The 15478-nt window shown below is 36.7% G+C and overlaps 1 protein-coding gene across 11 annotated transcripts in view; it reads right to left on the bottom strand.

Annotated features, from left to right (window-relative positions):
• The window catches only part of ARNT (aryl hydrocarbon receptor nuclear translocator), a 68785-nt gene that overhangs the window by 13031 nt on the left and 40276 nt on the right, over nucleotides 1–15478 (bottom strand). For 6 of the 11 annotated variants that reach the window (XR_014053066.1, XM_081487749.1, XM_081487742.1 and 3 more), the window contains 9 exons: nucleotides 14421–14465; nucleotides 11735–11779; nucleotides 9641–9854; nucleotides 6607–6820; nucleotides 5320–5422; nucleotides 3085–3150; nucleotides 2585–2670; nucleotides 1198–1274; nucleotides 394–528 (listed from right to left, as the gene is read on the bottom strand). Coding sequence is in view for 10 of the 11 variants with exons in the window: in XM_081487749.1 (XP_081343875.1) it covers nucleotides 394–528; nucleotides 1198–1274; nucleotides 2585–2670; nucleotides 3085–3150; nucleotides 5320–5422; nucleotides 6607–6820; nucleotides 9641–9854; nucleotides 11735–11779; nucleotides 14421–14465 (985 nt within the window). In the remaining variant the exon portion in view is untranslated. Of the gene's footprint in view, nucleotides 1–393; nucleotides 529–1197; nucleotides 1275–2584; nucleotides 2671–3084; nucleotides 3151–5319; nucleotides 5459–6606; nucleotides 6821–9640; nucleotides 9855–11734; nucleotides 11780–14420; nucleotides 14466–15478 lie in introns of all 11 variants that reach the window. The other 5 variants (XM_081487752.1, XM_081487746.1, XM_081487750.1 and 2 more) reach the window with 2 other exon arrangements.

Genomic DNA, 15478 nt, shown 5'->3' with positions numbered 1-15478 from the left:
ATACTTAATGCGTTACTATGTACCTAGATTGATTATATGAATTATCTAAAAGTGGCCATATCATTATAGCTAGTTAAAGTGCACCATTATCTGTATTAATATCATTAATAAAAAAGAAATACATATTCATACCTGCTGCTCCCAAATGGTTTCACAAGTCATATTTTAGCTCACAGGCTAACCTTGGTAAGAAGTTGAGATTATACTTAGCTATCAATAGAATAGGATCTTCTCTTTTTTACTTAGCTATCAATAGAATAGGATCATCTCTTTTTCTGAGCTGGGGCTGCTATGTTTTGACTATCTCTGGAATTACATGAATGAATAATCTCAGCACATCCAAGGGAAAACAGAGGCCTAAATATCAGTGGTGTAACAACTCTAGCTCCTCACCTGTGGCTGGTAGCCAACAGTAGCCACACAGCGATGATCCACAAAAGTGAAGATTCCCTCAATATTGTGTCGAGAGATGAACTCTGTTGGTTGACAAACATTACTCATGTCTGTACAATTGGGAGAACTAGTTACCTGAAAGTAAAGAGATAAAAATGAGATAAAATGACACTATTCTTTACAGATGTACCTGCCATCAGGTTCCAAATTTTAGGACTTTCTGAACTGTCACAATTCATCCAGAAAGGAAAAAACGATCATCACAGATGGGGCATGAGGCCTAGCTCTACTCCCACACATGTACTCTTCACTAACTTTGTGAAGAAAGATAAAAATTCATTCAACCCCAAACCCACTTACTTTCATTTAGCTAAGTTGTATTCATTATTCATATTGGAAAATTATTCTCCCAAGTAATCAAGAAACATCTGTTTTTGTAAGAAGAATCAAAATAATTCCACTTCCCTATTGTCAGTCATGAAATGAAAAATGAGAAGAACTCTCTTATATTGTATAGGAGCAAAATAAATTAGTTGAAAATAGAAAACTTAGCACTGCAAAGCTAAAAGTATGAAAGAGGAAGATTTCTCTCTCCAAAAGATCTTTCACTGTCTTCAATTTCTGCTAAATCCAACAGAGCAATGTTAAGTGTGAATGCCATATTCCTCCAAATATTTGGAGATTTTCAGAATGCTTCATTTGTATTCAGAGAGTAAAAGAAGAAAATAACATGAACACATCCTGAACATTTTCTCCCATTGAAAGGGGGTGATATATTAACCGATGCAGAAAATTCATACTTGCCTGCAGTCTGCCAATGGCCACTAGGCAAAACTTGCTCCCCTGACCAGCTTCTGGGTCATCATCTGGAAGTGAGACACCTTCAAGAAGGTGAAGTTGGAAGGTTTAACATGTATCTCAAACACAACTGCCTTCAAAAATTAGATGCATAAAGATTTAAAACACACACAGATATGATGAGACTAGGTATAAAACAACAAAGAGTGCTAAAAGATAAGAATAAAGGTAAATAACCAAAAGAACTTACCATATATATCAGGTACTGTTTTAAGTATTTTCATATATGTTAATTCATATATTATACTCACATTAACTATAAAAAATCACAGAGCACAGGTCCTACGCAAAGTATTCTAAAAGATTAAGATGGCCAAACCAAATACATACAAAGACATTGTACTTGGTCACTCTGTGACCATATCATAAAAGAGAATAGATGCCTTGCCTAACCTGTGACTTTCAAATTAAGCAAACAACCAAAAATGAAATTAAACCAAACACCAACGGTTACCTTCTTTGGAAAAGAGAGAAGCCAGAGCTTCAATGTTTTATGTGGAAAGGGAAGACAGCTGCATTTTCCCACTACTTTTTGCATATTTATCTTATTTTTACCAAGAAAAATAGTATTTCTTTGAAAGCTACATAGACATATAAAAGACCATATATATTGCAAATGTATCATTTATACAGTATATAATCTAAAAAGTTCAAACATCATTACAACTTAAAATTAATTTATCTTAATTACATTTAACTACCATTTTGGGGGTGCCTACCATATGCCAGGCACTAGGCTAAGTTCTTTTCTTACATTAAACCTAATCCTCATAATAACTCTCTATGGGTTATATTATCTCCAGATTACAGATGAGAAAATTGAGGGTTTCTTAAGTCAAGTAACTAAGATACACCACTAGTAAATAACATCAAAAACAAACCTAGGTTCTTCCAAATTCAAAGTTTAACCTCTTACCAAAATACACTACTTTGCCTCTCTTAGCTGCTATCCCTCTAGAATCCCCAATTCCCAGTCATACCTATCCAGCAGAGAGGTAATAAAGTTGCTAAGATTTGGAAATTCTGACAAGCCACGTTAAAAGGCTGATCCTTGTACCCCAACCACTTTTCTCACATTCCCTTTTGACCTTAAGTTCCAGTAAAAGACACAGCCAATACTGAGTCATTTTCAAGTCTGAGAAATCCATCTCCCTAACTGGAACAGAAAATCCATAATGGAAGGGAAAGAGTCCACTTTTTCTTTCCTATTTTCTTTTAGTTTATACCAAAGCACATTTCATATGCAACAGGTATATGATAAATGTTAGCTAACTTTCTTGGACTCTGAGGAACTAGCTGCACCCAGAAAGAAATCACTATTCAACTTTCCTACCTGCTGGGGGCCAGGCCTTGATATAGCCTGTGCAGTGGACCACCACGAAATGAGGTTCCCCATCCTTCGCAGAGCCAAGTCCATTCCTAGAAAAATTACAGGTGTGAGGAGAAAATCTTACTCAGTATCATTTAAAAAGCAATGCTGGCTTAGTACCTTTAACTTTAGGCTATTGGGTTTAAAAAATAGGATGACTATACTTGGACCTTTCCCACCCAAAAGCGACAACCATATTTTTTACCTTTGCCAAAGTAAAGCAACTGAAAGGTACTGCAGCAGAAAGAAAGTAGGTAAAGTGGTAGTGTAACTTCCTTAACCAGGATGAGCAAAAGAAGCTTTAGAAGTTCAGGAAAAATAAAAATGTAACTGAGAAGTGAGGGATATGGGTAAGGGCTGCTGAAGGAAGTACTATAGTAACATAGTTGAAAATGTTATGATCTCTACAGGTACTTGACCATCCCTTTGGGTTTTTGTTTTTTTTTCACTGCTTAAGATCTCACCTGCATCTGTTTCTCACAAAGCTCAGCCTATTCATGGAGACTGAATCCACAGAGCTATTGCCACACCTGTTTCAATGAACAGAGAGATTAGAAGCAATTAAGTTGCACTATCATTCATACAACTTGAAAAAAACAAAAAACCCAGTCGAAAAATGGGCAGAAGATCTAGAGACACCTCTCCAAAGAAGAAATACAGATGGCCAACAGGTACGTGAAAAGTTGCTCAATACTGCTAATTAATAGAGAAATGCAAATCAAAACTATAATGAGGTATCACCTCAAACTGGTCAGAATGGCCATAATTAAAAAGTCTACAAATAAATGCTGGAGAGGATGTGGAGAAAGGGGAACCCTCCTACACTGATGGGAGGAATTCAAGTTGGTTGATGCAACCACTGTGGAAAACAGTGTGGAGGTTCCTCAGAATACTAAAAACAGAATTACCATATGATCCAGCAAAACTGTAATTAAAAAAGATAAATGTACTATGTTCATAGCAGCACTATTCACAATAGCCAGGACATGGAAGCAACCTAAATGTCCATCTACAGATGAATGGGTAAACAAGATGTGGTACATACATAAAATGGAATACTATTCAGCCAAAAAAAAAAAAGAACGCCATTTGTTACAACTAGTTGACTCTGCTATTAAGAGTATGAAAGCAGCCAGACAGTATGTCAATAAATGGCATGGCTATGTTCCAATAAAGCTTTATTTAACAAAGAGAGTTGCAGTTTGTGGATTCCAGCACTATGCTGCAACAAAATCTATTTGCTGTATTTTGTTATTACCTAGGACTTCCCAGGTGGCACCAGTAATAAGGAACCTGCCTACCAATGCAGGAGACTTAAGGAGATGCTGGTCCGATCCATGGGTTGGGAAGACCCCTGGAGGAGAGGAGCCTGGAGGGCTACAGTCCATAGGATCGCAAAGAGTCAGACACGACTAAAGCGACTTAGCACACACACACTCATGTTATTATTTACCTTGCTCTTCCATATGTCATTGCATTAGCCATGTCCACATATTGGGACACTCCTTCCCATTCTCACTACTGTCTTTCTCTCATTTTTTTAATAATAAATAAAACGTACATAGAATTTGATGTGTCATGCACTATTCTAAGCATCTTTCTAAAATTTATTTATTTTGGTGTGCTGGATCTTCATTGCTACATGTGGGCTTTTTCTCTAGCTGCAGCAAGTGGGCTTTTCATTACAGCGGCTTCTCTTGTTGAAGAGCATGGGTCCTAGGCAGTAGTTGTGGCACGACAGCTTAGTTACTCTGAGGCCTGTGGGATCTTCCCAGACCAGGGATCGAACCTGTGTCCCCTGCACTGGCAGGTTGATTCTTAACCACTGGACTACCAGAGAAATCCTAAGCATCTTTACATATATTTATTCATCTAATCTTCATAACAACTTTATGAGGCTGATATAACTCCCAATATTAGGTGAAGAAATAAAAACACAAAGCAGTCATTTAATCCATTTAAGGTCAGAAGATAAGCGATAAATCCAGTAGTCTAGGTCTAGAAGCTACTCCAAACCACTAAGCCACATAATATTAAATTTTGTAACAACTCCAGGAAACCTTTCTTAATATCCTATTTATCACTTCTAATAAGCATCCTCTCAACAGTCAATTTCCATTACACAACCTGAATTTATTCTGTGACATGAAGAGATGTTTTCTCTACCTGTGATGAAAACTACAACCATTTCTTCAGAATCCTAAAATGTATAGTATATAATTTATAAATGTTAAATATTAAGTGAAAGGAATCAGAAAGTCTTAAATCTCTACCAAAGGGAAGAGAGGGGGGCAGAAGTAGCCTGAGTACATGGACGTTGTCTTGGAATACATCAGGAAAAAAATATAGATACTGGCATCCAACTAGTATGGATTAAAATAAAATCCTGAGTCAAACATGGGAAGTCAATTTCTTTGTGTCTTTTTTTTTTTAAATCAGCAAAATAGTAACCTTGAATTCTACTCTATGGGGCAGTTGTGGAAAATAAGATGACACATAAAGCACCTATCATAAGAAGAGTTCAGTAAATACTAGTTTGCTTACCACTTTATTTTGTGTTATGACTAAATTGGGTCTTGAGAGTTAAATTTAATCTACCTGGAGCTTAGATTTAAAAGTTTAACTCCTCTGACCAGAAATCAAACCCTCAGCTCTGAATTCTTACTATTACAAGTCACAATCCTCATCCTGACACTCACCTCATACGGCAAATAAATGATCTCCTTGAGCCCATACACATCCTCATGGAAGACTGCTGACCTTCCTTTTTCACTGTTCCAGTCTTCAGATCCAGGATACGCCCTGAAGAAGGATGTGAAGAAGAGTCTGGAGTACGTTCTTGTGTGCAGGGAAGAGGGGGAGAGATACTGGAGGCAAAGCTAAGTAAACAGCCTATTCACGATCTTCAATCTCCTTGCTTATAACAGAATAAGCCAAGTATGAGATGGATTTTTTTCATGTCTAAAACACCTTGATTCCCATCAATAAATCTTATGCTTCAGTTCAAAGGCAGCACTGGAAATAACTTTGTGCAAGGGAAGACAGAAGCAGAAGTAGGTAGAGCTGGCAAGCAAGAGCACGGTTACATTCTTGGGACTGATTATTTTTATACACATGGATGCATGTACGCGCACACACATATACACATAGAGTGAATGTCATCGGTTTAAAAACAAAGAATTTTATATGCTATAGAAAAACGCATCTGTCTCATGCTAAAATTGTCCCTCCTATATTATATAGAAACCAAATGGGAACTTTTGAGAAGAACTAGAAAAATGAAATCCATAAAAACATAAAAGAAGGGAAAGCTAAATACCAGCATTAATATGACCATAACGGATTTGATTTCAATTACCAGCTTTAATCTGCTTCCACATTAAAATTTTTTCCAGATTGCTTAGGAGCAGATGTGACTTATTTCCTCAGCCAAACTCTGGCAAAAGGACTGAATAACATTAAACGGAGGAAGCTAGGAGGGGGGGACAAAAACAAGACAGAAAAATAGTGCAGATACAAACAAACAAAAAACACCTGATATACTGAACGATAACCATTCCCCTCTAAAATAAAAATCTATCATCAGAGAACCAAGTACAAAGTCAAAGCCAAGCACAACTTGGTAGAAAAAATACCAAGTAATTACCCATACAAATGAGACATAAACATGGATAATTTAATTCTTTTAAAATGAAAAGGAAGATGGTGGTATTGTAGGTTTGGCCTTTATGGTGTATTTACACTAATATTAAGATTAAAGTAAACTTTTATATAAACACTGTCACTATTGAAACATTTTCTAAGGATGAGCTATAAAATATATTACTTGCATGTGGATAAAAAGAACAGATTATATTCATGAAAGAAGAAAATTCTAAAAGTTTTGCCAGATACAATGGGAAAATTTAAGCCTTAAAATACCTCTTCTATCTCAGAAAAAAAGAAGAAAAGAGTTGCCATTCATTTCCCATCTATGTAACTCATACCTGTCAGCGCATTTTCCGAAGTGGAAAGCTGCTCACGAAGTTTGTCCACATCATCTGGGTGCACCTGATCATACAGCGTGCTACCAAACCACTCAGACTGTGGCTGGTTCAAAACTGGGGTCACTGAGTCAGAGACGTATACCACCCGGCCTGTCTCACATGAGACAATAAACAGAAAGCCATCTGCTGCCTCCAAGATCAAATGTTTCAGTTCCTGCCCAAGGAAGAGAAATACAAGTTAATACTGAACTCTTTTGAAAAAAACAAATGTTACTATGGAAAGAAGGAAGACCCTTCAGAACATATGTATCTTTCCATAAACAACTGTGGCCTTCTGTTCCACCCACAGGCACAGCTTTGTACCTTAAATATACTCACCGTCACTGACAAGGTAGCTTTTTCCAATAGTTAGTTCATCAGTGTGTCTATGTCACTGTCCACCTCCCTCTTTACCTCAGAACTCAAGACAGATAATAAAAATGCTTACCATTAACAAAAATTGAGTTCTTTATCTCACCCTCTCTGGTCTCTTAGGAAGATGCTCTATAAAATAATCATATTGTTCTCTTTCCCCTCAAATCTTAAACATGATCAGGTTTTCTTAATTCTGTACAAAACTTCCCTCAACTCTGCTCAACTCATCTTCCAGGGCCAAGTTTAAATTAAGAGTAATGTTATACTCACTGACTCTACTCTCTTACTTTTCATGTATTTCTCAGTCCATCTGCAATCTTCATTCTCAACCACTACATCTTTTTTCAGCAGGTTACTATTAATAATGTATTCCTGCCAACTCAAGTGCTCTTTCCTGAGTCTGTACACAATGTCACTACAGATCTGACAGTGTTGTTCACTCTATCCTTTAAAAAATTTATTTCTGCCTAGCTTCTATGACGCCATTCTTGAAGTTTTACTTCCTTTCCAAATGTCTCTTCTCTGCTTCAAGCTCCTTTTCCTCTGTTCAAGTTTCAAGTGTGGGCATTTCCAACATTCTATCTTAAGTTCTCTCCTCTATTTATTCCATACTCTCTCAGAAATCATATCTACTTCTCCACTACGAAATGATACCCAAGTCTACATTTCTAGACTTGCCTAAAATCTACTAAGCATCTCCAAATAGACATTCTATCAGCAATTCAATTTCAACATCTCAAAACCCAGCATTATTTCCCTTTTCAAAAACAATCCTCTGTGCTCTTCCAGTACTCTCTTTCTTGATTAACTGTATCCCCTTCCTCTCAGGGTATAGGTCTAAAAAAATCTAACTAATCTCTCACACTCCAGTGATAACTGAAGTTATCAATTCTATTTTTGAATATAACATCACTGTCCTAGTTATCTCAAGCCAAGACTAATGGTCTCCCTGCTTTCACTCTTTCCAATCCATCCTTAAAATGCTACCACATTTTTTATAGCTACCCATTGCCTAAAAATTAAAATCTAAGTTATTTAACATAACACTTAAATATTCCTTCATCAGGCCCCAGCGTATCTTCCCATTATCATCTCCCAGGCCATGCTAAACTGATTTTCCTTGAATAATCTGATTATTTTCACAGTGCTTTTAATCAAGCTATTTCCAATATTTACAACACTATTCCCCTATTCTTCGCTTTCCATATTTACACTTCTACAGGACTTATTATTGCACCTCTGATATAGACTGGATTCTGTGTTTACATCATAATTTATTTATTTACACATGTTTTTACCTGTGACTACCTCTTACCATTCTTTACATTTCTAACAGGACAAAGTACCTGGTTAGCTCACAAAAAGTGCCTAATTGGAAATTGTTGAATCAATATCTATTATGTGTTTTGTTAGTACAAATTGATTAGCTACTTCAATGTACATATATATATATAATCTGTGCTATATGTGCTTTCATATAGACCATCCTATTTGGAAAAATTTTATTGCTTTCTTCCAAACCACATTCCTTCCTTCCTTCTGATCCTCTGAATAAAAGGATGGCATTACAGGTCAATTTTTTCTTCCTCATACTTCCTGTATTTTCTGAATTTTTCTGCAATAAATGATACTTTTAACAATCAAAACAGAACATGGCTACCTTATACTCTTTGAAGTCTTTGCTGACTATTCTCACTCAGGCCTAGTCACTCTATTTACTTTAGCCATCCGCTAGTATATATGTATTTATGTGTGTCTGTGTACTCAGTCTATCAGTTGTGTCAGACACTTTGCAATCCTATGAACTGTAGCCCGCCAGCTCCTCTGTCCATGGGACTTCCCAGGCAAAAATACTAGAGTAGGTTACCATTTCTCCTCCAGGGGATCTTTCCGGACCCAAGGAGGGAACCCACGTCTTCTGCATTGCAGGCGGATTCTTTACCGCTGAGTCATGGGGGAAGCCAACACATGTATTTAATCCTATATAAATTGTTAATAAGTTCTTTAAAGGCATTTCTTCCCATACGCATTTTCTTCATTTTTCACTTATGTGTGTATCCTGCTACTCACATACTCATATTCAAACTGAGTTTCTGAAAAGCTGGAAATGTTTCTACCTTCTATTTCTCTCATAGTGCATCGAATGTAACAGAGCATATCTCTAAGCAACAACAACTGCCTGTTAGATTCCTTTCATCACTGAAACTGGAAGCTGCTTCAAGAAAAAGAAATATATTACTCTCATCTTCTATAACCCTAAAGCCAAGGAAAAGGACTGGTTCCATGATCACAGTCATGCCTGAGATTCCACTGTTCTTCAACCCTGCAGCCTGGATTCATGAGTAGTTCTAAAATACCTGTAAGCTTGCTAAATAGTTTTCACAATTCTTCTCTACTTCTGTTTCAAAGCTAATAAATGGTATAGTCAGGGATCAAAACTCACTTTCCTGTGACCTGAATATTTCCTTCAGAGCTGAATTTCTGTCCTTTAAAGAATCTACAGATTCAGCTCTGCTCTGATTCCCAATATAACACACACTTTAGGATTATGGGCACCCACCACCAAAAGATCAAAACTTTCAAAAAATTCTAGACCCCCTCATGTGTGCTTCCCAGAGACCTGATCAGTGAGGAAAGACGGCTTGTAGGTGCCGTCGGTGGATGTGTTGCCAGTTCCTCTCAAGGACTTCATGTGAGAAACTGCCATGCGTAAGATGGTTAGCTTGTCTGGTTTCCGAGCCAGGGCACTACAGGTGGGTACCATGTCTGACAGTTCTGTTATATAGGCTGTCATCTTGTTCCGTCTCCGCCGTTCAATTTCACTGTGATTTTCCCTGCATGGAGAGAGAGAGAGGAGAAGCCCCATCCAGGTGGTCATATCTGGCCACTCGGGAGCAGAGAGAGTGACATGGATACCAAGTGAGCTGCTGAAGAAATGCGGTACTTAGATTTAGTGGTGCTTAAGTCTCAGATGTTAAAGTAAGGTCTGCCAAGCTTCTCATGCAGAGCAAGCATGGAATAGAAACTAACGGGGTAGACAAGAGTACAAGTGGATACCAGCAAATCTCTCTAACTCCTGGAAACCTCACTTGCTATGTAAATTACCACTCCCTCAGAACAAAAAGTGTTTTAAGAAATGACAGTCTTAAAAAAAATGTTGATTTTATTCACTTAAGTTACTCAGCTTGGCTGATTTCTTATTTACCAATTCAACTTTTTAAAGGCTGAAAACATAAATGACCAATTTTTTCCAACGGAAGTATGTTGCTCAACAGTTGATATGAGAATTGATTAGTATATACTACCCTGGTCTATAAAATATTGTTTGTTCTAAGTATCTCTCTTATTCTCAACACTAGAAGGTAGAATTGGAAGTTCTACTTGTCCCCCTAATGGACAAGGCCCTAGCTTCTCTATCTGGGTGTGGTTACAGTACACTGAGCTCAAGAGATTTATAAGATGCCATTTACTAGAAGTCCCTTATGATGCCCAATTTGGGACAAAGTGAACTGGAGAATAGGAAGGAAGATGCTTAAAGGCCTGAAAATAGACAATCTGGATCTCACCAGGGTAAGCAGAACACATCTCCAATACTGACTTCCTCAAAATCAGGGTAAAATTATTGCTAAAAGTATAATTCAGTATTTTTCAAATTGGATTTCTGAAAAGCCTAACAGTTCCTCAGTATCTTCCATAGGAATGCTTCAAGGAGAGACTCAAACAACATGCTGCATTTCTGTTTCAGTTTTGAGCAGCTTTGCTTTATCTTTTTTACGGACTTCTATTACCACTAAAGATTCTATCTGAACAAAAGTTCTCTGCCAAAACAAACAAAAAAAAGAAAACAATGAATCTAACTTAAATTTCTTTTTTATGATTAGAGCAAACTAATGTCCAGTAGTTAATTGACTTTTCCAAGGGCTGCCCCCATTCCCAATGAATGAAATGTTCTTCCCACCAATACCATACCAGTTTTCTGAAACGTGAAAGCGTTAGCAGGCATTAAGTTAAAATGGCAGCAAAATGAGATTGTGACCCAGCTGAAAGAGGTAACAATAGGTCTCACAGCGTAGGTCCATATTTAGTTACTCTGCCTGAGAAACATAAAAAGCACCCATTTCCTTGTATCTGACCAGGTTTCTGACACTGAAATCCAGAAGACTGATCTTTTAAATAGCCACATCAAGGCTGCTAAGCTTTTCTAAGAAACCACAAGATTCACTCACCAAAGCCACACCAGTACAGCTGTGACAAAGTAATCTAGGCTGTGAGTGTACCCAGGAAAATAAGGGTGAGCTTTCTAGAAGGGTGTGGAGTAAATACTGAGGCCTAAAGACTAGGAACTAATTGCAAACACAGATATATTCATTGGCTTTCTGATAAAAGAGTATTTTCCTGCTCAAGTATCAACTAGCACAGCTACACTGTTTCTAAAAGCTTTTTATTCTGCAAAACTTAGTGTGCTAAGATAAAGATAAAAAGAGAAATCTATAAAACTAATAGCAATTTCTTAAATTCCTAAGTTCCCTCAACTCACCCACTTTCTGGTGGGGAAGCCAAAGTTCCTGTTATATACAAACTTCTAAAAATCTTGTCCTCTCTTGCCACAAAGAAAAACATGAAGAGAAAGGGAAAGAAAAGAGAAGAAATAAGAAAAAGGATAGAAAAAGCAGCAGCATCCACTTCATCATGCTAAAAGACACCATTTTCCTACCTGGCAAGTCTCTCCTTATCCGCAGAGCTCTGCTCATCATCCGACCTAAAAACAGAATTAATGAACTAAGCTAAACATAAAATAAAAAGAAAGAAGGAAGGAAGGGGGGAAAGAAGAGAGGAAGGAAGAAAAGGGGGAAAGGAGAGAAGGAAGGGGAGAAAGGAGAAGAAGAAAGAGGGAGGAGAAGGGGGGGAAGGGAAGAAAATAACAGAAAAAAACAGATGCAGAGAAGAGAGGGGGAAATGGAAATATAGACAAGAACCTTGCCTGTAACGCGACAAAACCATCTGTCAGAATAAAGGAAAACTAACTTACAGCACAAAGTTCAACATAAAAGCAAGCCCAATATTTATTATAAATGAACATAATCTGAGCACAGAAAGCCAATTATCTCTTTAGAAACCAAGCAGACATACTATTTGAATAAGAACTAAAAGAGGGGATACAATGTTCACATACTGGTTCCAATCTGTAAAGAAAGTAATATTCACATATGCTATTTCTACACTGAAAAAAAAAAATCAAGCAGTAAATCATGTTAAGAATGTCAAACAAGTGATCACAAACACAATCTCTCTATAACACACATACAGCACACATATGCTCACAGACAAAATAACCAACCAGGTTTCCCTGGAGAATTATATAAATAAAACTAAGAGCTAGGTATCTAGTATATCTCCTATCAATGATTTGATCTTGAAGTGGTACATTTCTCTTCTATCACTTTCCCATTTCTCTGCAATAAAGCCATAACATTGCTGGATCCTAGATCAACTCCCTCTTCCCTGGAGGGGGCTACAAAGGATTACCACTAAATTTCTCTAAATAACTGAAATACTATAAGGGTTTTGTGGCAAATGAAGAAACATGTTGGTAGTTGGTGTTGGCAGTTCAGTTTATCAGTAATCAATTCCACCTTAAATATATACATAAGTATATGTATAAAGAGATTGAGAATAGATTAAGAAAAAATATCTAAGTATGATATATTAATAGGCTGAAAAACCAGCTATTAAAAAATGAAAACTACAATGACTTTATCAATACATAGGGAAATTTCTAGAAAATGGTCAGCAGGGGGGAAAAAAGAGACAAAAAAATAACACAGTAATGACAAGAACCACGTGAAAACTTATGCATAGTGACAAGAGAAAGAAAAAGGTGATATTAAGTAAAGTTTCATATTCACTGGGTTATTGTAATTCCTTAACAAACTACAAATATTTTTTCAAAAAGTTGGGAAAATTCATTTCATCTTTTGAAGGCCCTCTACTGAATCCCAAAGAAGAATATCTGAGGTGAACTAGCTTAATAAATCTTAAAGAAATGAGTTCTGGGAATTCCCTGGCAATCAGTAGTTAGCACTCCACACATTCACTGCTGAGGGTACCAGTTCAACCCCTGGCCACGGAACTAAGATCCCACAACGAAATGAGCTCTGTTGTTTGCAAGTTAAATATCTAAAATTAGTATTACCACTCCTACCAATACAGATCCACAATCCCTTATCTACTTCAATATTTCTAAATAAAATACAGAATGTATAAAGATTCACATTAAGCAAGACAAATGAAGACTGAAACAGTTCAGGTCATGTTTTCACAGCTTTTTGGAATTTCAGTCAAGAGACTGTGAAACCCATACCACCACTATTATTTGATGGCTTCACTTTCTAATCCAGTTTTTTAAAAACTACTGCCCAAATATCTACTATTAACTTCTCATTTGAGAGATGATTCACATCCTAAAGTGTTCTTAAGTTATCTACTTCAGATTTGAAGTATTTACAAATTCTTCAGAAACCTTTAAATCTGCTCCTTTTCTACTGTCACTGCCACCATTCTAGCCCAGGCCCTCATGATTTTATCACTGTCTTATTATTTCAGTGGTCTCCCATTTACCTTCTTGACTACAGTGCTTCTCTTTAATGAGTCCTATATAAAGCTACTAGAGAAAAAATCCATATGCATTTATTTTAATACATTATCACTTCATTCAAAGCTTATGGCATAGCACTGCTTCAGAGTACTTTAAAACTACTCTGATTGATATTGCTTAGCCCTTGACATCAATGGTTCTCAACGTATGGGCCCCAGACCAGCAGCATCAGCAATGAATAAGTAGTAATTGCTTAGTTAAGCATTGGATTTTGGATTATTCGCTTTTCTGATGTGGCTGCTTAACAATATACAGAATAAACTTTCTAAGAATAAACCAATATCTGAGTTGAGAGAATTTGTTTAATATAAACCAAAGTATTTTTCACCCTCTAGACAGGCAACTTAAACAAATGTATTTCAATAAAAACTGCACTCTTTGTGTAAATTGTTTCTTTGCTATCATCTTTAAAAGAATAAAATCATTATCTGTACAGATTTTGTAGATCCACTTAACAATAAATACAACCAAGAAATTCATATTGTTTGTGTTCCTGTGGATACCCAGCAAGCACAGTGTATAGCTATTTATCACATACATAAAAACACTGTTTAAATAAATATACCATTAGTTTGGCACCATAAGTCTGAAGCCATGTTACCTGACCATAAACAACAATTATAATACTAATTTTCACCAGTTGAGACTGGGCAGAGAAATTAACTCTCATTGAGAAAAACTTAAAACTGAGAATTTTTAAATTGCCTGGTCCCACAGCAAGGACCAAGATGCTCTACTACATTACCTGGCAAACCGCTCCTTATCATTAGACATCTGATCATCATCACACCTGAAGGAGAAAAAAAAAGATTAATCCAAGGCATTACATTTGTTATATCTATTTCATTCTGAAAGGAGAACCAGAAAGGGGTAAAAATATTCAGCAAAAAAAGCCAACTGAAAAGGCAGCACAAAGCAATAGAGATAATATCATCTCACAGAACTTAAAAATCCATGATTATTATTTGTCTGTTTTCTAATGTCTCCTTTACTCTTACTTACCAAACATTCCAAAAAAAGATGTTGAGCTCATGAGGGCACAGCTGACTGCCCTGTCAATACCTCTCCAAGGTTAGGGATAGTTTTGTTTTTCTTTAATTACGTCAAAAACCATGCAATATCAAATTTGCCATCTTAACCATGTTCAAGTGTATGGCTCAGTAGCACTAATTATATTCACACTGGTGTACAAAGTATCTCTAGAACTTTAACACACTAAAAAACAAACTCTATAGCTACTGAACACCATCTTCTCATCCTCTCTGTCCCCATCCCACTCCCAGCTCTTGACAATCACCACTCTACTTTGTCTCTCTGATTTTGACTACTTTACATCCTCACATAAGTGAAATCATACAGTATTTATCTTTTTTTGACAGGCTTATTTCATTTAGTATAATGCCCTCAAGGTTCATCCATGTGGTAGTATGTGACAGAATTTCCTTCGTTTTTAAGGCTGAGTAATATTACATTTCTGAGTGGGTATCTGGGGTGCTTCCACCTCTCAGTTACTGTGAAAAATGGAGCAGTGAACATGAGTGTACAAATATCTCTAATATCTTGCTTTCAATTCTTTTGGATATATAACCAGAAGTGGCACTGCTGGATCAAATATTTCTGTTTTTAATGTTTCAAGGAACCTCCGTACTATTTTCCAAAGTGGCCGTACCATTTTACTTCCCTACCAACAGTGCACAAGAGTTCCAATTCCTCTACATCCTTACCAGTGCTTGCTATTTTCTGGATTTTTTGATGGTAGCATTCTAATGGCCTACTCATTGTAGTTTTGATTTGCATTTCTCT

This window comes from Giraffa tippelskirchi, chromosome 5, assembly GCF_054371585.1.
Source record: "Giraffa tippelskirchi isolate mGirTip1 chromosome 5, T2T-mGirTip1v1.2.pri, whole genome shotgun sequence".
Lineage (NCBI taxonomy): Eukaryota > Metazoa > Chordata > Mammalia > Artiodactyla > Giraffidae > Giraffa > Giraffa tippelskirchi.
This window is presented reverse-complemented; position numbering and strand designations above follow the sequence as displayed.